The sequence below is a fragment of the Chiloscyllium plagiosum genome, chromosome 38 (genome assembly GCF_004010195.1).
Source record: "Chiloscyllium plagiosum isolate BGI_BamShark_2017 chromosome 38, ASM401019v2, whole genome shotgun sequence".
NCBI classification, from domain to species: domain Eukaryota; kingdom Metazoa; phylum Chordata; class Chondrichthyes; order Orectolobiformes; family Hemiscylliidae; genus Chiloscyllium; species Chiloscyllium plagiosum.
The window spans coordinates 20,782,338-20,804,408 of record NC_057747.1 but is presented as its reverse complement, the minus strand read 5'-3'; the positions used below and the strand labels follow the sequence as shown (position 1 = coordinate 20,804,408).

General features: G+C 44.2%; 1 protein-coding gene across 9 annotated transcripts in view; it reads right to left on the bottom strand.

Annotated features, from left to right (window-relative positions):
• Nucleotides 1-7,303: 7,303 nt before the first annotated feature.
• Nucleotides 7,304-22,071, bottom strand: part of camk2g2 (calcium/calmodulin-dependent protein kinase (CaM kinase) II gamma 2) — a 359,232-nt gene continuing 344,464 nt past the window's right edge. For all 9 annotated transcript variants that reach the window (XM_043679064.1, XM_043679069.1, XM_043679065.1 and 6 more), the window contains 3 exons: nucleotides 17,997-18,091; nucleotides 13,032-13,277; nucleotides 7,304-9,570 (listed from right to left, as the gene is read on the bottom strand). In XM_043679064.1, the coding sequence (XP_043534999.1) occupies nucleotides 13,045-13,277; nucleotides 17,997-18,091 (328 nt within the window). In that variant the 3' untranslated portion in view covers nucleotides 7,304-9,570; nucleotides 13,032-13,044. The remainder of the gene's footprint in view (nucleotides 9,571-13,031; nucleotides 13,278-17,996; nucleotides 18,092-22,071) is intronic.

Here is a 22,071-nt window from a genome sequence, read left to right as displayed (position 1 = left end):
TTTTCCCAGAGTAGGGGAGTCCAAAATTAGAGAGGCATAGATGTAAGGTGACAGGGGAAAGATTTGAAAGGGACCTAAGGGGCAATTTTTTCACACAGAGGGTGGTGCACGTATGGAACGAGCTGCCAGAGGAAGTGGTGGAGGGTGGTACAATTACAACAGTTAAAAGGCATCTGGATGAGTATACGAATAGGAAGGGTTTAGAGTGATATGGGACAAATGCTGGCAAATAAGACAAGATACATTTAGGATATCTGGTCAGCATGGACGATTTGGCTCGAAGGTTCTATTTCCATGCTGTACACATCAAACAATTAGCACACAGCAAGCTCTGACAAACAGAACTTGGAAACGACCAGACTATTTGATTTAGGGATGTTGATTGAATGGTAAATAATGACCAGTATGCCAGAGATAGCATTGTTGCTCTTCAAAGTGGTCACAGAGTCATACAGCACGGAAACAGACCCAATCGGTCCAACAAGTCCATGCCGACCATAATCCCAAACTAAACTATGACTATGACTCTATGGGGGGATGAGCAATAAATGTTGGTCTAGCCAGCCCTACCCCACCCCCGAGACATGGTGCCAACTGGGCTAATATTAGGAGAAGGTGAGGACTGCAGATGCTGGAGATCAGAGTCGAGAGTGTGGCACTGGAAAAGCACAGCAGGTCAGGCAGCATCTGAGGAGCAAGAGAATCGACATTTCGGGCAAGAGCCCTTCATCAGGGCTAACATTTCAAGTCTAATATGACCCTTCTTCACAATTGAAGAGGGAGACGAAAGAAAGGTCAACTTTTTGGTCCAGTGCTAGGTTGAGAAGAACAGTGGAACAGGAGGGAAGGTTAGAGGATGAAGGAAATGGGAGACCACAAGTCGTGCAGAACAAAGGGCATGATAATGGGTTTTGAAGTGAAGTTAGAGAGGCCCAGAGAAGGTGCTAATTGCAGAATATAGATCAGCACTGCTGAAAGCAATGCCAAGAAAACCAGATACTGGGAGGGGAAGAGGGTTAAAAAGGCAGGCAGAAGAAAAACAGTAGTGTCAAGCTGTGCACTTCTCATGGAAGTACTCACCATACTGTTCCACTGTATAAGTAAGCAAGCAAATTACTAGCTTCAAGATAATTCAGCTGCATCACTGTGCACAATGGGCAGCACAGTGGTTAGCACTGCTGCCTCACAGTGCCAGCAGACCTGGGTTCAATTCCTGCCTCAGGCAACTGTGTGGAGTTTGCACATTCTCCCCGTGTCTGCGTGGGTTTGCTCCGGTTTCCTACCACAGTCCAAAGATGTGCGGGCCAGGTGAATTGGCTATGCTAAATTGCCCGTAGTGTTAGGTGTAGGGGAATGGGTCTGGGTGGGTGAGCTTCGGTGGGTCGGTGTGGGCTGAAGAGTCTGTTGCCACACTGTAAGTAATCTAATCTAATCTAAAAAAAAGTTCTTTGTTGTGCTTTAATCTAAGTACTGTAGGTTGTAAGATTCAAACGAAGTCCGATAACATGGTTGTGAAAAGCATGTTGAATCTAAATGGAATCTTTTATATAACACTGACATCTAGTGGTTCATGTCAATGTCTTTATTTCACTCCGTGTAAAGGGACTGTTGTTCCTTTATCAGAATCCATCTTTCTGGCGAAGTACATACTATTATCCTGCAATGTGACAGTTTACATAGTCACACAGACAGCAGGGATTAACTGTTGGTAAAACAAACATTAAATTCTTTCACTGATAACAAATACTATTATGTATTGATTACCACTAAATCCAACAAGAGACTTTCATTTAAATAGCACCTTTTATGACCCCAAGAGCTCTCAAAACAGTTTACATCTAGTGAAGTACCTTTTAAGGTGTAGTCGTTGTTGCACAAAACACATCAAATCACTTGCAAGTTCTGAGCAACAGTAACAGTAACGTAGAATCTACCAGATAACTTGGAGGTGTTGATTGAAGGGTAAATAATAGCCAGTATGCCAGAGATAACACTAGAGCTCTTCACGGTGGTCACAGAGTCATACTGCTCAGAAACAGACCCTTTGGTCCAACCAGTCCATGCCAACTATAATTCCAAATTAAACTTATCCCACCTGCCTGTGCTTGGCCAATATCCTTCCAAACATTTCTTATTCATGTCCATGTCCACATGTCCATTGTAACTGCACCTTCATCCACCACTTCCTCTGGAAGGTCATTCCACACACAAACTGTTCTGTGTAAAACAATGTTGCCCCTCATGTCATTGACCTGACCCTCGGGAGAAAACGATAGGGCCCTTTATTTAACAAGAGACCAAGGCCTTTTTTACCCCGGGATAGGTGAGTCCAAACTAGAGAGTATAGGTTTAAGGTGAGAGAGGAAAGATTTAAAAGGACCTAAGAGGCAACGTTTTCAAGCAGAGGGTGGTACGTGCATGGAATGAGCTCCCAGAGGAAGTGATGGAGGCTGGTACAATTACAACATTTAAAAGGCATCTGGACGAGTATGTGAATAGGAAGGGTTTAGAGGGATGCTGGCAAATGTGACTAGATTAGGTTAGGATATCTGGTTGGAGTGGAGAAGTTGGACCAAAGAGCCTGTTTCCATGCTATGACACTCTATGACTCATCTGAAAGATGTCACCTGCGACAGTGCAGCGTCAGCTTTGAGTTTTGTGCTAAGGTCTGGGAGCGAGCCTCCAAGTCTAAGGCAAGAGTAGTCCTGATGAAGACAGAGTTGACACCTGGTGCAAATTCAGGGTTACTTGACTGAGTAGTGCTCCAGTGATGGATTTGATTGTAAGCATTTCAGGGAATACAAATTTTCACACTGGTACTGATTCAATAATCCGTTTCAAACAATAAGACCCCAGAGCTCCTTTCCAACATGCTACTAATTTCAGATAGACTTCTACCATGATTCATTGTATATGTGTCATCTTGTTTGTTAGCACTTGTACCTCTGAAAGTTCTTGGTTTACACAAAATGAAGGCTAAGGCACTCCTGAGCATTACTGACACAGTGCTGCATTGTCTTTCAAAATGATTAGCCCTGGCGGATGACACTGTAAGGCAGTCTTACTTAGTAACAAAAACAGAAGCGAAACGTTAACTCTGATTTCTCTCCGCAGAAGCTGCCAGACCTGCTGAGCTTTTCCAGCAATTTCTGTTTTTGTCTCGGATTTACAGTATCTGCAGTTCTTTCAGTTTTTTATTTAGTCTTACTTAATATCTTGATCAAAATTCCCTTCCCAATTAAAACAGTTGAATCAGATCATGTACCTCATTTGCAGCATCCTGGCTACATTTACCCTTTAATCAACATCCCCAAAACATCTGATTATTTCCAAGTTATCATTTGTGGAAGCACAAATTGGCTACACTGTATTGAGTTGGGAGGAAATATGACATCCACAAGCATCCACTCCCTCCAGCACCAATGCTGAGTAGCTGCAGTGTGTACTATCTACAAGATGTACGGCAAAAATTCACCAAGACTCCTTAGACAGCACCTTCCCAAACCCATGACCACTCCCATCTAGAAGGACACGAACAACAGATACAAGAGAACACCACCATCTGCAAGCTCCCCCACCAAGCCACTCATCATCCTGACTTGAAAATATATGACCATTCCTTAAGTGTTGCTGGGTCAAAATCCTGGACATTCCTAATGGCATTGTGGGTCTACTGCAGCATTTCAAGAAGGCAGCTCACCATCGCCTTCTCGAGGGCAATTGGGGATGAGCAGCCAGCAACTCCCACATCCCATCAATGAATGAAAATAATTGTGAAATTGTCTCACAAATAGTAGTCTTCCTAATTCCATTGACTGATTTTTCACTCTTCTCATTCTTCAGGATTTTCTGAGTGGGAATCGTGACCATTAAGTCCCCTGCTCCCACTCCGAGACATGATGTCAACTGTGGCTGAGATTAGCCAACTCAACATCAATCTGAGGGCAGAGCCTTTTTCAAATCTGGAAATTGTTCCAAATATTTCTGAGGTTCTCTCACCTTCCCTTTTTCAAGATTTTGTTTGAGAGGGATCCTGATAGAAGTGTATAAGGTCATCAGGGTCAGAGATACCATGGATAGGAAGGCATACTTCCATTAGTAATGGGGTCAAGTAACCATGGGAATAGCTTTAGGGTAAAAAGCTTTGTGCTAAGGGGAGACATTTTCACCAAGAGAGTGGCACTCTCTGCAGTAATGGGTGGTTGCGTTCAAAACTCTCATAACATTTAGAAAGTACTTAGGTGTTCAATTGTGTTGTCATAACCTCCTGGGCAAGAACTGGAAAATGGGATTAGTTTATTCAGATCTTCATTGACCACCAAGGTCACAATGGGTCAAATGGCCTTCTTCTATGCTGTAAAGATCTATAAATCATGCCTCATTCCGTGGTGGAAGGCCCGGACATTGAGGTCAAAACTACTCCAAAGCAGGCCGACTTAGAGACATGTGAACGCACTTCAAATTGAATCCACTTTTGACAATAGCACCCTGCTTGCCTGTATCATGGTTACATGGCTAAGATCAGTTGCTTACTGTGTATTGGGATCTAGAGTCATAAAATCCCATACACATTCGGCCCATCGAGAAAACAGTGACCGTCCAAAGGTCATTCCACCGACACCCACTCTGTAACCCTGCCTTTTCCATGGCTAATCCACCCAACCTGCACATCTTTGGACTGTGAGAGGAAAACAGAGCACCCAGGGGAAACGCAAGCAAACACAGGGAGAACGGGCACCCAAGAGTGGAATCGAACCCAGGTCTTTGGCGCTGTGTGGCAACAGTACTAGCCACCATGCCACCCCACTTTAAAACAGAGTGGTTTCGAATTGGGACAGAATATTCTTTGAAATTCACAATATTACCTTTTGACTAAAGTGTAGCATCTGGTTGAAACATGATTGGTTGTTGTTTCTATATCATAACAATGTTCAAGAATTCCAGAGATGTGCCAAGTCAGGGCGGGATGGGAATTGGAGGCAATGGAGATTTTCTCTTTCTATGTCCTTTCTCTCTTCCATCTTGGTGTTGGTAAGTTGAGTGGTGTTGTCAAAGCAAACCTGGTAAAACTTGACTGTCAAATACGAGAGCGTGGTTCACCAAGAAATGTCAAGGTTGCAGGGTCAAATGTAAAATTGGAGATTTAGAAATTGGAAAAGGAAGACAAAACTTCAAGGAATTTACTCTTCAATTCTTCATAGTGTGTGGATCAAGTTTGCAGAGTGTTTTTTTCAAATCAAATTTGATAGTTTTTTTGCAATTAATTTGCAGAAAATTAATTTGCTGGTTTGGAAAATTTTGAGAGATGCCAAACAAAGATACCTTCATAGTAAATGGAGAAAAAAGCCTATACTTACCTGAATTCATTTTTATATCTAACATTGAGAGGTTAAATAGCAAGGAGGAAATATACATGACATCTGCTGATGTAGTTGATTCACTACTCACAACTTTTGTGGAAAGAAAGTTTGTTGTTTATCTGTCATAAGCATGGATTCTGGTTTCAGTCCTTTTTTACTTCTATGTTAACCACGATGTGAGGGGAAGTTCCCTATTTACAATATTCTCTAGGAATTACCATTTACTATACATTTCAACTATGTCAAAGATTCTGATTTATTTTGTTATTTCAATGAGATGTAATGTGGGGGTGGCTGGTGTTGGACTTGGGTGGACAAGGTATGAAGTCACATGACACCAGGTTATAGTCCAACAGGTTTATTTAAAGTCACAAGTTTTTGGAGCACTGATCCTTCGTCAGGTGGGGGTAGAGGCTACCTGATGAAGGAGCAGTGCTCCAAAAGCTTGATTTCAAATAAACCTGTTGGACTATAACCTAGTGTCATGTGACACTGACTTTTCACGAGATGTGGCAAGTACTGAGTGCCTACCCCTTACTGCCCTTAATCTGAGTGGCTTGCGAGGATATTTCTTTGGGTGGTTAAGAGTCAACCACATTGCTGTGGGTCTGGAGTCACATGTAGGCCAGACCAGGTAAGGATGGCAGATTTCCTTTTCTAAGAGACATAAATGAACCCGATCCCTGAAAGTTGCCACTTGGGTTGATAGGGTTATTAAGAAAACATATGGTGTGTTGGTGTTTACTGGTAGAGGGATTGAGTTTCGGAGCCACGAGGTCATGTTTTAGCTGTACAAGACACTGGTAAGGCCGCACCTGGTGTATTGCGTATAGTTCTGGTCACCGCGTTATAGGAAGGATGTGGAAGCTTGGGAAAGGGCTCAGAGGAGATTTACTAGGATGTTGCCTGGTAAGGTCTTACAAGGAAAGGCTGAGGAAACTGAGGCTGTTTTTGTTGGAGAGAAGAAGTTGAGAGTTGACATAATCGAAATGTATAAGATAATCAGCAGATTAGATAGGGTGGACAGTGAGAGCCTTTTTCCTTGGATGGTGAAGGCTATCATGAGGGGACCTAGCTTTAAATTGAGAGATGATAGATTTAGGACAGATATCAGGGATAGTTTCTTTACTCAGAGAGTAGTAGGGGTGTGGAATGGCCTGCCTGTAACAGTAGTAGACTCGCTGACATTAAGGGCATTTAAATGGACATTGGACAAACATATGAACAATAATGGAACGGTGTAGGTTAGATGGGCATCAGATTAATTTCACAGGTCGGTGCAACATCGAGGGCCGAAGGGCCTGTCCTGTGCTGTAATGTTCTATGTTTGTTTACAATGAGTAATTGTCACCGTTATTGACAGAAGTTTTTAATAGTGAGTGAATTTAAATTCTGTCAGCTGTCACGGTGTGATTTATGCCTTATTTATCCAGAGCAGTAGCCTGGGCCTCTGCTTTATCAGCCCAGTGACAGTACTGCTACAATGCTCCCACTAATGCTGATTAGCAAAGTCCAAAAACTTTAGCCAAAATAAGGCTCCTGATGAAGGGCTTATGCCTGAAACGTTGATTCTCCTGCTCCTCGGATGCTGCCTGACCTGCTGTGCTTTTCCAGCGCCACACTCTCGACTCTGATCTCCAGCATCTGCCGTCCTCACTTTCGCCTAGACTAATCAGCATGCCTAACCTTGCTGCAGGTGAAGAAATTGTCACTTTGGAATAAATAAATACTGTCTCCCACATCATGATGACGCTTTTAACATTCCAAACATATTTCAGTTTGTAGTGGGGATGAAAAGTCGATCAAACGCTGAACACACATGGGATAACCCCATGCCAGTGTGACACGCACACATCTCTGAGAAGCTTTCCAGCTGGTCCCTTTCCCCTGGTTGCAGAGAATGAGATGCTACAGGCTCAAAGAGCAAGACAAACCCAAACATGTCCACAGAACTGTGTTTATTATTTTAAAAGTGCGAGACACACAGAAACAGGTTACATTTAGGTAACTAAAAGTATTGAGTCTCAAAATGAGTGAAACTTGGCGAGACTGATTCAGGTATGCTCTCAGGAGCACTGGGCTATCGTTGCGAGCTAAAAATGGGCAAATGCTGGGGATTTGGTCTTTGTGCTTAAATCACTGTTCAGTGCAACTGGAACAGATGAGTGTTTCCGATTGTGCCTGTGGCTTTTCCTCTGACTCAGCCCACCCTGAGAGAGGTGCAAATGACGTGACTTCTGAATGCAAGACTAGTTTTATTTCGCAATCATTCAAAGTGTAGATGAACTACGAGATGAAGCAAAATGGCAGAATGGCTTCCAAAATGTAACATAATAGTCCCAACAAGGACAACCCCAAATAGTATCTGACTTGATCTGTTCTACCAGGAGGCTAAAACCCTGCTAACCTGTCCTATTGAATCACGTTGACATTGGCCAATCTTGAAGTAATGCAAAACATATGGTTTGCAATTGGAAGCTGCAGAGACTGTGACTGGTTCTGGTGAGACGTTTGAGTAAGGACAACTACATTCAGTTTCACATATTTTGGACTCTCTTTTTTAGTGAAGTAACTGAAAACACTGAATACCGCGTACTCTTAAAAGTTTTAAGAATGCTCCTTACTAATTGACAATTTTTTTTTGCCAGACAAATTTAAGCAGGTTTAAGGTAAACATCCATCGACTGCAGCGGTTAAAACAAGATGCATTGGTTCTCTTTTTTTATTAAATACTTTTCTTTAAAGATCAAGTCCTATAGTAACAAAGCTATGAAGATCTACCAACATTCATAACAAACAAACACTGGATTTTTTTTAATATCATGCAAAATCCTGCATCAATTGCCTTATTTAAAACTATAAGATATTAGCCCCATAAGATACAGTAACAATGCAATTAATTTACGTTGCCTCTTTTAAACAGGAATTTTATCATATCAAGCTCAGGCTTAAATTATGTAGTACATACTGTCCAGACTGTGCAAGATTGTTAAAGATGCAGAACTAGGTACATCATTATTTTCTGTCAAGTAAACACATACAGTGAAAATATTGACCATAAACAATACATGCATAACCTCTGTAAAACTGCATATATATTTTTAATGTGTGACCATTTTCTCCCAAGGTGGCCAGCCCCCTCCCAGTTGGCACAGTGGTGCCTATTAGTGTAAACACCCTGGGCCTCATGATTGATCTTATACTCCGAATAGGATACTGTTATCTCGCTATACATCGACACTATACCTCGGTGACATAAGGCAGAGTATAACCTGCAGGCAGCTCTAATGGTCGTGATCAGTAACTAGATTACAATATACTGCAAAATTCTGTATGCAAATGACTTACCATCTTTTAAACCAAAGATAAATTTACTGCACTTAGGCCACGACAAGAACTTCAATATTATACATTCATATTAATTCTGCTGCAGAGAACACTGGAAGAAAAGTTAACAGATGAGAAAAAAATACTTCTTTGTTTTCCGTGTGTTCCATTTTTAGAAATGAGATCACAGCTTCACTTTGCAACAGGCTGTTAGGAGAGAGAAAAAAATACAATTGCCTAGAAATATTATTATTAATTTTTTTAAGTTTCAGTTTCACAGAACAGCGATGTCTTGGCCTTCAACAAATGTTGCTTAACACACTGCAGGAGGGTCCTTGACTTAACAATCATCATCTTTAACCCTCAGTGACAGAAGGACTTACAATATGCATGGGTACCCTTCTGACATTTTGACTTGAACCTACTATAACAATGTTACTCTCATAGTGACAGTTACTGATCAGAGTTAACCTTGATTAAATCTCGACAAGAATGGTATATTTTCTTTCTTTTTTTTAAGTATAAAAAAAGAGAGATCTCTGAGCACTACACCAGCTGTTAGTTTTGTGACTTTTAAGTTACTTTATTTTCAAATTATGGATGTCTGTACTTTGGCAAGTAACAGGTTCCGAATCTACTTCGTTTGAACCACTGCCATCGAACAGGTAAGTAGGTACACATTACAGCAGCCATTTTATCTGTACACCTCCCATACAGCAGAAACAAACACGATGGATCCATGAAAACAACAAATAGGCAGCCACCACAGCATCATACACATGCAGATTGGCGCATGGCGCTGCTGTTTTTCAAGAGTTCACCCACGACAGTGATCGGCTCCAGTCCATTACCTAGACGAGAAGTCTACTCCAGCACCTCCAAGCTGCAAAGCACAACACAACGCAGGTTAGGCCTATGCTCGCTACAGGCTACAAGAATGACAGGAGATCTAATCAAGGTACACAAGATTGACAAAGTGAACGTAATCGAGGTGTACAAGATTGACAAAGTAGATGTAGAGCGGATGTTTCCTTGTGTGGGGCATTCCAGAATGAGAGGGCACAGTTTTAGGATAATAGGTGGCAGATTCTAATCAGAGATGAGGAGGAATTACTTCTCTCAAAGGGCCATGAATCTGTGGAATTCACTCCCCCAGAGTTGGACAGTACGGTGACTCAGTGGTTGGCATCGCTGCCTCACAGCACCAGGGATCCAGGTTCGATTCCACCTGTGTGGAGTCTGCAAACTCTCCCCCCTTCTGCGTGGATTTCCTCTGGGTGCTCCGGTTTCCTCCCACAGTCCAAAGATGTTCAGACTAGGAGGATTAGCCATGCTAAATTGCCCGTAGTGTCCAGGGATGTGTAAGCTAGATGGGTTAGCCATGTGGAATGCAAGGATAGGGTGGAATGCTGTTCTTGATCGATCAAATGGCCTACTTCCACACTGTAGGGATTCTATGAAGAACATTGAATAATTTTAAGGAGGAACTACATTTTTAATTGTTTAAGGGTTATGGAGACCGGGCAGAAAAGTGGAGTTGGGGCCAAGATGGGATCCACCATGATTGTATTAAATGGCGGAACAGGCTCGAGGGGCTGAATGGGCTTACTCCTGCTCCTAGCCCTTATGCATTCACTTTACTGGGCAGCATCCGAGTGAACTCAGCGCACCCAAAAGCGCACAAACTTAAGGGAATAACGATCCAGTAATACTTGGGAATGAATGTACTGCAGCTCTATTTTGAAGTACACAAGACAAGTTGGATCAGTATGTGTCATTTGTATGTGTTACTGCTCTGTTTTCTTCTGGGATAGACTCTCCCAACTGTGCCAAGGCTTGCCATTGCATTTCCCTGCTTCAGAAGCACAGCTACAAATTAAACAATGTGACTATCGGGTCATTCCCCACTCACCTCAACCTCTCCCAAAATAGCAAAGTGCTCCTTCAAATGCTCACCAAACTCCGGTGAATCTCTCATCTTTAACTTACTGAATGCTGGAATTTGCACTCCTTGTGAATGAAACTAGATTGAAACCCAGCTATTACATTGCAAACCATGAAGTCAAATCCAAATGTTTTCCTTTTTGTTCATGTGATGTGGGTGTCTCTGCCTAGGCCAGCATTAACTGCTCATTGCTCATCTTAACTGCCCTAGGTAAGGTGGTGGTGAGCTGCTTTCTTGAACTGTGACATGAAAAGACACCCAGAGAGTTATTAAGGAGGGAATTGCAGGTTTTTGACCCAGCGGCACTGAAAGAATGGCAATTTTAAAAATAATTCACTCATGGGACATGCAGAGTGGGCAAGCATTTATTCCCCATCCCTAGTTGCCCTCTGGAAGGTGTTGGTGAGCTGCCTTCTTGAACTGCTGCCATCTTTGGGGTAAAGCGACATCAAGGATGTTGTTAGAGAGGGAGTTCCAGGATTTTGACTCAGCCACACTGAAGGAATGGCATATATTTCCAAGTAAGGATGGTGAGTGGCTTGGAGGAGAACTTGGAGGTGGTAATCCCATGTATCTGCTGTCCTCGTCCTTCTACAAGAAATTGATTATGGGTTTGGAAAGTGTTGCCTAAGGTTCTTTGGTGAGTTGCTGCAGTGCATCTTGTAGATGGTACACATGCTGCTACTGACTGTTGTTGGTGGAAATAATGGATGTTTGTAAGTGTGATTTATAAACTAAAGTAGTAATTAATTCTGGTTGGTCAAGTTTGATGAAATGTATCTGTTTAAAGAGATTCACAATTGCAATATGGATATTCCCAATTTCGCTAATCTGTCTATGAAGCTTCTATAGTTCTATGAGAATAGAGTGAAATTCATCCACTCTGGACTGCTTAGCAGTAAGCTGGTATGGATATAATCAGCTAAATGGCCCCTCAACTTGTGCCATTGTAGGTTTATGAGTTCCCTTCCTGACACTATGTCAAAACTATGATCTACAATACATCAGGTTTACACTCCCTGCTTTTCCCAGCCATCAAAATCTAACCTTCCAGATTTCCAATCTTAATAATTTGTGCTAACGGTCTGAATTGTCACTTCTTTCCCCACTATGAATAAATTAGAATGAGATTTAGTCTTTCCTTTAGAATATACATTTAGGTTAAAGCTCCCTTTAACACATTTCTTTACAAAATCACAGGAGTGGTTTAGCACAGGAGGAGGCCATTTGGTCCATCATGCCTGTACAGCTTGTTAAATGAGCATCATGACCTAATGTCAATCCTCCATTTCTTCCCAATGCCCTTGCACTTTTTTTTTTAACCAATTAATCCTTCAACACCTTCCTCAGTTGAACCTGCCTCCACCACACTTCCAGGTAGTGCATGTTATACCCTAACCACTACAGTGTGGAAGCAGGCAATTCGGCCCATCAAATCCACACCGACTCTCCAAAGAGCAGCCTACCCAGATCCATCCCTCATCCCTGTAACCCTGCATTGCTACCTTTGGCTAATCAACATAACCTACTCATCCTTGGACTCTATGAGTAATTTAGCATGGCCAATCCACCTAACCTGTACATCTTTGGACTGTGGGATTAAACCAGGAGGATGCCCACACAGATACATGCAGAATGTGCAAACTCCACACAGACCTGAGGGTGGATTTGAACCCAGGTCCCTGGCGCTGTGAGGCAGCAGTGCTGACCGCGTGAGCCACTATGCCACCCTCTTTAACTCACTGAGTGAAAATGTTTTCCTCACTTCACTCTTGGGCGGCACGGTGGCACAGTGGTTAGCACTGCTGCCTCACAGCGCCAGAGACCCGGGTTCAATTCCCGTCTCAGGCGACTGACTGTGTGGAGTTTGCACATTCTCCCCGTGTCTGAGTGGGTTTCCTCCGGGTGCTCTGGTTTCCTCCCACAGTCCAAAGATGTGCAGGCCAGGTGAATTGGCCATGCTAAATTGCCCGTAGTGTTAGGTAAGGGGTAAATATAGGGGTATGGGTGGGTTGCGCTTCGGTGGGGCGGTGTGGACTTGTTGGGCCGAAGGGCCTGTTTCCACACTGTAAGTAATCTAAAAAAAAAAAACTCTTGCTTCTTTTGCAGATTACTTTGAATATGAAGTGCAGACTCCGCTGGGAGACTTGCCTCCAAAAAGCCAGTTCTGATGCTGGAAGGACAGGACGCACTCTGTGCCCTTTACCCCCTTTGTGGCATATTCCTGGAATGAAGTCCAAGGTGGCAACATACCTAGCCAATCCCTGGTTGTGTCACCTCACCCATGCCGCCACACCTCTCGCTCAGTGTCTGTGCTGTGGTTGTCTACCCGTCCCTCAGCCAATGAAGAGGGAGAAGAAAACACCTTAATGGGTGACCAGGTGTGGAGATGGTCCTACCTGCAGAACGTATTCACTGAAGTGGAGCAGCAGGAGCTCCTGAGCAGTGGAAGTGTATGTTCTGCCACTTGCCCTCACGACGATGCCAGACGCGGGTTTCCTCAGATTGCGTGGTCCTTGGCCTGCCCTGACTGTCAATGTACTGCGTTAGCCGGATGTAGGCAATACAGGCAGCATCCTCCCCGATCAGATGGACGTGAGGGTTCAGGATCGTAGTGTGGATTGGCTTACTGTTCTTGGACAACACTGAAAAATGATGTGGCAGTTAAAGAGCTGGACTGTTTGCACACCCAGGCGGAAAGCAATCTATCTATAAAGCCTGTACAGTTCTATGAGAAAAGTTTACTCTGGACTGCTCGACACTGAGCCAGTATGCTTCTAATGAGTAGAATGGTCCCCCAACCTGTGACATTAAGACTTGACGAGTTCCCTTCCAACCACAAGATCAAAACTGTGACCTACAAAACATTAGTTTTTTACACTCCATAGTTATTTTTTAGCAGTCAATTTCCATGCAAACCCAAACAGCTGAGGATGCTGGCAATCAGAAGCAAAAACAGAAATTGCTGGAGAAACTCAGTAAGTCTGGCAGCATCTGTGGATGGAAATCTGAGTTAACATTTCAGGTCCAGTGATTCACCCTCAGAACTGATGGTAGCTAGAAAAAAAATGTTTATGTAGAAGTTAGGGTGGGGGCAGGAGTTAAAAAGTAAAACAGGTGGGGATAGAGCCCAGAGAGAGAGAGAAAAAAACTATTGGACAAAGGATTGGATAACGATCAGCCTGGGGGAATGAATGGCGAGCTATTAATGGGGATTAGTTGAGTTAACATTTCAGGTCCAGTGATTCACCCTCAGAACTGATGGTAGCTAGAAAAAAAATGTTTATGTAGAAGTTAGGGTGGGGGCAGGGGTTAAAAAGTAAAACAGGTGGGGATAGAGCCCAGAGAGAGAGAGAAAAAAGAACTATTGGACAAAGGATTGGATAACGACCAGCCTGGGGGAATGAATGGCGAGCTATTAATGGGGATTAGTTGCTGACAATGGGTTGGGTGTAATAGCAGACCATGTGATAACAAGGCCTGGTGTGTGAGGGTTGGGTAAGAACATGAAGAAGGTGCTTCAAGCCCTAAAATTATTGAACTTGACATTGAGTCCAGAAGGCTGTAGAGTTCCCAAGTGGAAAATGAGCTGCTACTCTTCCAGCTTGTGTTGAGCTTCACTGGAGCACTGCAGCAAGCCGGAGACAATTTCAACTTTCTGGTTTCCACTCTTAACAACTTGTCCAATTTTCCAACTTGCTTGATTAGCATTTGAGATTTAGTCTTTCCTGTATCATATTCACTTTGATTAAGGTCCCCTTTAACATACAAGTCATTCTTTAACAACGTGTGTTTTGTTCAATGCAATTTGGCTGTAATGCGATTGATGAATTGGGGAACGGTTTTTTTTAAAAATGCAAACTCCCGTAGGCTATTACACGATTTCTGTGAGATCCCAAACAAAGGAATTTGAGCAGCTGGAGTGGCTTCCAAGTGTGTGGATAGAAGATCAATCGAGAAAGCAATGTGGGACCACCTTTCTCATCACAAAACGGGAATTCTTATCAATTTATGAGCACTTAAGGAAAAGCAGAATGGCAGGGCCTCCCGAAAAAGGCCATTCAGCCCATCGTGCCTGTATCGGCAATCAGCCACATTTGTTGGAGGCAGACACAAGGGGAGCTGCAATCAGATTTTTTGTTTAAAAATGAGAACAGTGGAAAAACCAATGATTGTTTTCTTTTTGGATATTATGCTCTCTCTTGCTCAACACCCCAGTATCATTTACATGATCTGATGCTCAAGCTGGAGTTTAATTTAGATAAATGGGAGGTGTTGCATTTCAGTAAGGCACACCAGGGTAGGACTTATACGCTTAATGGTAGTCTAAATAAAGAGACCTAGGGGTGCAGATGCATAGTTCCTTCAAAGTGGAGTTGCAGGTAGACAGGGTGGTGAAGAAGGCATTTGGTAGGCTTGCCTTCATTGATCAGAGCATTGAATATGGGAGCTGGGATGTAATGTTGCAGCTATACAGGACATTGGTGAGGCCACTTTTAGAATTCTGAATACAATTCCGATCTCCCTCCTATAGGAAGGATGTTGTTAAACTTGAGAGGGTGCAGAAAAGATTTACCAGGATGTTGCCAGGATTGGATGGGCTTGAGCTATAGAGAGAGGCTGAATAGGCTGGGGCTGTTTTCCCTGGAGCAGCACAAGCTGAGGGGTGACCTTATGGAGGTTTATAAAATCATGAGGGTCATGGATTGGGTGAATAGACAAGGTCTTTTTCCTAGGATGGGGGAGTCCAAAACTAGAGGGCATAGGGTCAAGATGAGAGAGGAAAGGATTTTAAAAAGACCTGAGGGGTAACTTTTTCCACATAGAGGGTGGTGCATTTATGGAACTGCCAGAGAAATTGGTGGAGGCTGGTACAATTACAGCATTTAAAAGGCATCTGGATGAGTATATGAATAGGAACGGTTTAGAGGGATATGGGCCATATGCTGGCAAATGAGACTAGGTTAGGTTAGGATATTTGGTTGACATGGACCAGTTGGACCGAAGAGTCTGTTTCCGTGCTGTATGACTCTGTGACTCCAAACACGAGGATAACATTATGCATTGCCAGCAGAAAATAGCAGCTATCTACAGGTGGGTCCATGATGCTATAGCCACAAGCATTCTTGCCGACACATTTCCATGACAACCGCATTGCACCTTCCATCAAGTAAGTAAAACTCTCCAAACAATCAGGAAAGCCCTTGCATTCTGCTTTTCACCTTACCAGTTTCAGCAGAAAATGGTTAAAGTTCAGGCGCAAAGCCTGTGAGATTTTGAGTACTGGATCAACAGCAGTGTCCATTCACAAACTTTATTTAGAATTCAGAATTGCAATTTTCCACTTGTGCATGTGGTTGGTGGCTAATATATTCACAGAGGTTAGATCAGTAAAAAAAATAGTAATGACAGAACAGAATCGACGGGCCAAACTGGCTAGTTCTCCTCTTGTGGTCTCACAGTTTAATGCTTAGAGATGAACAGTCATGCTCCAGCTCCACTTTCAGATATACAAGATGAGCTTGGGCCAAAAATGTCAATTGTAACGTTTACTGGTCTTTTCTTCAGAGAAACAGACCATATGTATTTTCCTCACATTTGGAGAGTCATAGAGATGTACAGCAAGAAACGGACCCTTTGGTCCACTTCATCCGTGCCAACCAGATATCCCAAATTAAGTTAGTCCCATTTGCCAGCATTTGGCCCATATCCTTCTAAACCTTTGCTATTCATGCACCTATTCAGATGCTTCTTAAATGTTGTAATTGTACCAGGTTCCACCATTTCTTCTGGCAGCTCATTCTAAAAGTTAGTTTAATGGCGACAATGGCAATTATTGCAGAAACTTAGTTGGTTCACTAGTGTACGTTAGGGAAGGAAATCAACCGCCCTTACCTGGTCTGGCCTACACATGACTCCAGACCCACAGCAGCATGGTTGACTCTTATGAGCACTCTGAAATGGCCTAGAGAGCCAATCAGTTCCAGAGCAATGAGTGATGGGCAACAAATCTCAGCCTTGCCATCATTACACCTATCCCATAGGGTGGCACTTTGGCGCAGTGATAGCGCTGCTGCCTCACAGCACCAGGGACCCAGGATCAATTCCACCCTTGGGTGAATGTCTGTGTGAAGTTTGCACATTGTCCCTGTGTCTGTGTGGGTTTCCTCTCCCAGTCCAAGGATGTGCATGACCATGCTAAATTGCCCACAGTGTCCAGGGTTGTGAAGACGGGGTGGGTTAGCCATGGAAAATGCAGGGTTACAGGGATAGAGTACAGTGGGGTGGGTTGGGTGGGATATTCTTCAGAGGGTCAGTGACGGGCCGATTGGCCTGCTTCCACATTGTAGGGATTCTATATCAGAGTAAAGAAATAGGCGTTATTTCACAGGTCTGTGCTGAGTTATCATGCCTCAGACCAGAGACTTTTAGGAGGTTGAAGCTTTTGGACAAAATTTTCAAAAAATCTTCAATAAAAGACAAAGTTTTATCCAGCGTAATTGTGATGGATAGCATGAGGGGACATAGCTTTAAATTGAGGGGTGATAGATAGATGTCAGAGGTGGTTTCTTTACTCAGAGAGTAGTAGGGGCATGGAACACCCTGCCTGCAACAGCAGTAGACTCACCAACTTTAAGGGCATTTAAATGGTCATTGGATAAACATATGGATGAAAATGGAATAGTGTAGGAGAGATAGGCTTCAGATTGGTTTCACAGGTCAGCGCAACACCGAGGGCCGAAGGGCCTGTACTGCGTTGTAATGTTCTATTCCCCTTCACCACATTCCAAACCTAGGGGCAGCAGGAGACCATTTGGCCCCTTGAGCCTGTTCTGCCATCTAGTAAGATCATGGCTACTCTGACTGTAATCTAAAATTCACATTCCCACCTGTCTCAAAAATCTTACATTACAACCTAGCTTCCACTGCTTTAAAAATATTCATTGCTTCCTGATAGTGTGGGGATTAGAATACGTGCAAACAGGCAATCTACTAATCTATACATTGTTCATTAATGTCTATCATTAAGTGATCAAAACTCCTTCAATTTTGCTGAACTGTCTGCAACAATGTAGTTAGAGATTTTAAACATTCTGACACTGTCTCAACTTCATTGTCACGTTACATGTATGTAACAGACAACATAACTTAAATCCATTGACTATCATAGAGCCATACAGCACGGAAGTGGACCCTTCACGGGTGACACTGAGGGCAATTCACTAGCAAATAAAGGTGGATCAAAAAACATGGACAATGTGCGACAAGTGGGGATATGGGCTATATTAACAGTATGCTGCTACATTGGAGGACAGCTGGTGTAATGCAAGTCTTTGCAGTTCAGAACGATATCACATACTTACAATTCTCAAAATAAAACTTGTGAAAATCCATCCCCTCCACAAGGTTCCCAAGGGCTTCAGGCTCAAATGAGGTCAGACCTGGGTCACAGATTTTCCTGCAAGATAAAAGGCACCTATTTACCCTCAGAATCATTACAACAAGGTATTATTTCTTCGGCACAGAGTAAATCATATTTAATTGACAGAAAATCTTCATAAAGACACTGCCTTAAATTAAGATGAATCTATATATGTTGTTGGAACTCCTGAAGTTAAGTTGGAACTCCTCACCGCAGACAGCTGTGGGGGAAGAGTTCTTGTGTCAAATGACACAAGAGTCCCAGATACTTTCTTTTAATAAACAAATGATTATGAAAAGCTTATTGTATACCAGAAAATGTAGAGAGGGTCTTAGGCTGCGTCAGCTGGGATTCAAGCAGGTAGCACTCTTGCCTGAGTCAGTGAACCACTTCAGAGTCCAGGCTGACCATCCTCGCCCTGTATTGAGGGAGTGCCCTGCTGATGGAATACTGCACTGCTGAAGTGCTGGACTGATGGAGAGCTGCACCGAGGAAGGGCTGGACTGAGGGAAGGCTGCGCTGAGGGAGGGCTGTACTGAGGGAGGGCTGTACTGATGGAGTGTTGTACTGAGGGAGGACTGCACTGAAGGAGGACTATACTGATGGAGTGCAACACTGGGATTGCTGTACTGAGGGAGTGTCGCACTGAGGGAGGACTATACTGATGGAGTGCCACACTGGGATTGCTGTACTGAGGGAGTGTCGCACTGAGGGAGGACTATACTGATGGAGTGCCACACTGGGATTGCTGTACTGATGGAGTGTCGCACTGAGGGAAGGCTGTGCTGAGGGAGGGCTATGCTGAGGGAGGGCTGTACTGAGGGAGGGCTATGCTGAGGGAGTGTTGCGCTGAGGGAGTGTTGCACTGAGGGAGTGTTGCACTGAGGGAGTGTTGCACTGAGGGAATGTTGCACTGAGGGAGGGCTGCACTGAGGGAGGGCTGCACTGAGGGAGGGCTGCACTGAGGGAGGGCTGCACTGAGGGAGGGCTGCACTGAGGGAGGGCTGCACTGAGGGAGGGCTGCACTGAGGGAGGGCTGCACTGAGGGAGGGCTGCACTGAGGGAGGGCTGCACTGAGGGAGGGCTGCACTGAGGGAGGGCTGCACTGAGGGAGGGCTGCACTGAGGGAGGGCTGCACTGAGGGAGGGCTGCACTGAGGGAGGGCTGCACTGAGGGAGGGCTGCACTGAGGGAGGGCTGCACTGAGGGAGGGCTGCACTGAGGGAGGGCTGCACTGAGGGAGGGCTGCACTGAGGGAGGGCTGCACTGAGGGAGGGCTGCACTGAGGGAGGGCTGCACTGAGGGAGGGCTGCACTGAGGGAGGGCTGCACTGAGGGAGGGCTGCACTGTGGGATTGCTGTACTGAGGGGGCACTGAACTGAGGGAGAGCTGCATTGAGGCAGTGCCGCACTGAGGGAGTGCCACACTGTAGGATTGCTGTACTGAAGGAGTGTCGCACTGAGGGAGAACCGTGCTGAGGGACGGCTGTACTGAGGGATTGCTGTACTGGCAGAGTGTCACGCTGAGGGAGACCTATACTGTAGGAGGGCTGTACAGAGGGAGTGCACACAGAGGGAGAGTCGCACTGAGGGAAAGCTGTACTGAGGGAGTGTCACAGTGCGCACTGACAGAGGGCTAGACTGAGGAAGGGCTGTATGGAGGGAGTGCCATGCTTAGGGAGTGCACACTGAGGGAGGACTATATGGAGGGAGTGTCAGGCTGAGGGAGTGCGCACTGAGCGAGTGCCGCACTAAGGGAGTGCCATGCTGTGGGAGGGCCACATTGAGGGAGCACCATACTGCAGGAGGGCTGTGCTGAGGGAGGGCCGTGCTGAGGGACAGCTGAACTGAGGGAGGGCCGCACTGAGGGATGGCCGCACTGAGGGAGGGCCGCACTGAGGGAGGGCCGCACTGAGGGAGGGCCACACTGAAGGGGGTGGATCTTTGACCAGGAATCATAGTTTCAGAGTAAGGACTTACTAATCATGTCTGAAATGAGAAGCGATTACTCCACTCAAAGGGAATTTGGTTGGAATTCTCTACTCCAGAGGGCTGCACACACAGGGAGTCATTAAATATGTTCAAGACAGGGAATGATAAAAAAACAGATATTAAAAATATTAAGGGTCATGAGGTTAATACAGGCACATGGCCTTGAGGTTTATTAGCCATAATTATTTGAATAGCAGAGGAGGCTTGAAGGGCTGAATGGCCTACTCCCACTCCTATGTGCCAATGTTGTAACCAGTACTTCTGCCTCAAACAACACTTAAAGAATATAAGTGATGGACATCATCACATTGCTGTTTGTGGGGTTATGTTCCCCCTATTATGTCCGTGGGGAACAAAAGGCTACAAAATGCTTTGGGATGTGATGAGGAGATCTGAGGTGCTCCAGAAATTCAAGTCAATCTTCACAAATACACAGCCTATGTCATATTTGTGGGAATTTTTTCCCCCTGTCTAGGTTAGCATTGCTAAAGAATAGGTTCACACTGTGTTCATTAGCCTGTAAGACTTAATCTCTCCATTAGCTTCTGGGAATTGAGATTTATTTTATCTGAATACATCTTCATTACCTTCTGCTCCAAGTGACATGCTCAACTTCCTTTCCACTTTTTCTCAACAGCTCTGCATTAACTTGAAAGGCTACCTGACCTCCTCATCATCATCAGGTGATGCAGTCCTCCAAAAATTGATTTAAATTAGGATTTAAATATTAATATTGAGCTTCAGCTCCATGACATTTTCATGGAAATTATGCTTTAGCTTCCAGACATCACCTTAAGAGCGTTAGAATTGTAATGAAATGAAGCAACTGGAAGAATAGTCTTCTGCATCGACTTCCAGACAATGCTCCTCTCACAAACAATGGAGCATAAATATTTACAATTATCCAAATTTGAAAGAGCAGAACCACATATCCAGCCAGTTATCCAGCTGGAATAGTCTTGTGTTTAGCATACATCACACTTTGAGCTGTTAGAATATTATGCGTCTGATAACCCAGCCACAATGCAAGTTAATGTTACATACAATTTATTCTGTATCTGATTTTCTATGATCTTATTCCCCTGTAAGGAGATTCTGCCAAGATTCTGATTACAGGAACAAGCGTAGGCCATTCGACCCCTCGAGCCTGTCTCACCCTTCAATGAGATCATGGCTGGTTTTGGCCCAACTCCAAATACCTGTCTTTGGCCTTTATCCCTTAAATAGCTCTGATTAACATAAATTTATCTAACTGAGATTTAAAACTAACAATTAATATAGCATCAACTGCCATTTATGGACAAGACTTCCAAACATCCACCATCCTGTGTGTTTCAAAGACGTTCCTAACATTTCTCCTGAATGGCCCTAATTCTCAGACTATGCCCCTTTGCTCTTGAATCCCCAACCATCTTTCTCTACCCTGCCTTTTCCTGTTAATATCATAGAATTCCTACAGTGTGGAAGCAGGCAATTTAGCCCATTGAGTTCACACTTACCCTCCAAGGAGCTCCTCACCCAGACCCAAATCTCCTATTCCCATTGGTAATCCATCTAGCCTGCACATCTCTGGGCACTTTAGCACAACAAAAGCTAACCTGCATATCTTTGGACTGTGGGAGGGAACTGGAGCACCCAGAAGCAATTCCACACAGGAATGGGGAGAATGTGCAAACTCCACACAGACATTGGCCTGAGGTGGGGATTGAACCCAGATCCCTGGCACTAGGGTTAACCACTAGCCACTGTGTCACCTCTATCCTGAAGACTTTGATCAGATCATGCCTTAACCTTAAGACTCCTAGAGAAAATAGGCCTAATTTGTATAATCTTTCCTCGTAGCTTAACCATGGAAGTCCAAGTATCATTCTTGTAAAGGCGAACGTGAGGACTGCAGATGCTGGTGATTAAGAGTTGAGAGCATGGTGCTGGAAAAGCACAGGTCAGGCAGCAGCCGAGGAGCAGGAAAATCAACGTTTCGAGTAAAAGCCCTTCATCAGGAATGAGGCTGGGAACCTCGGGGGGT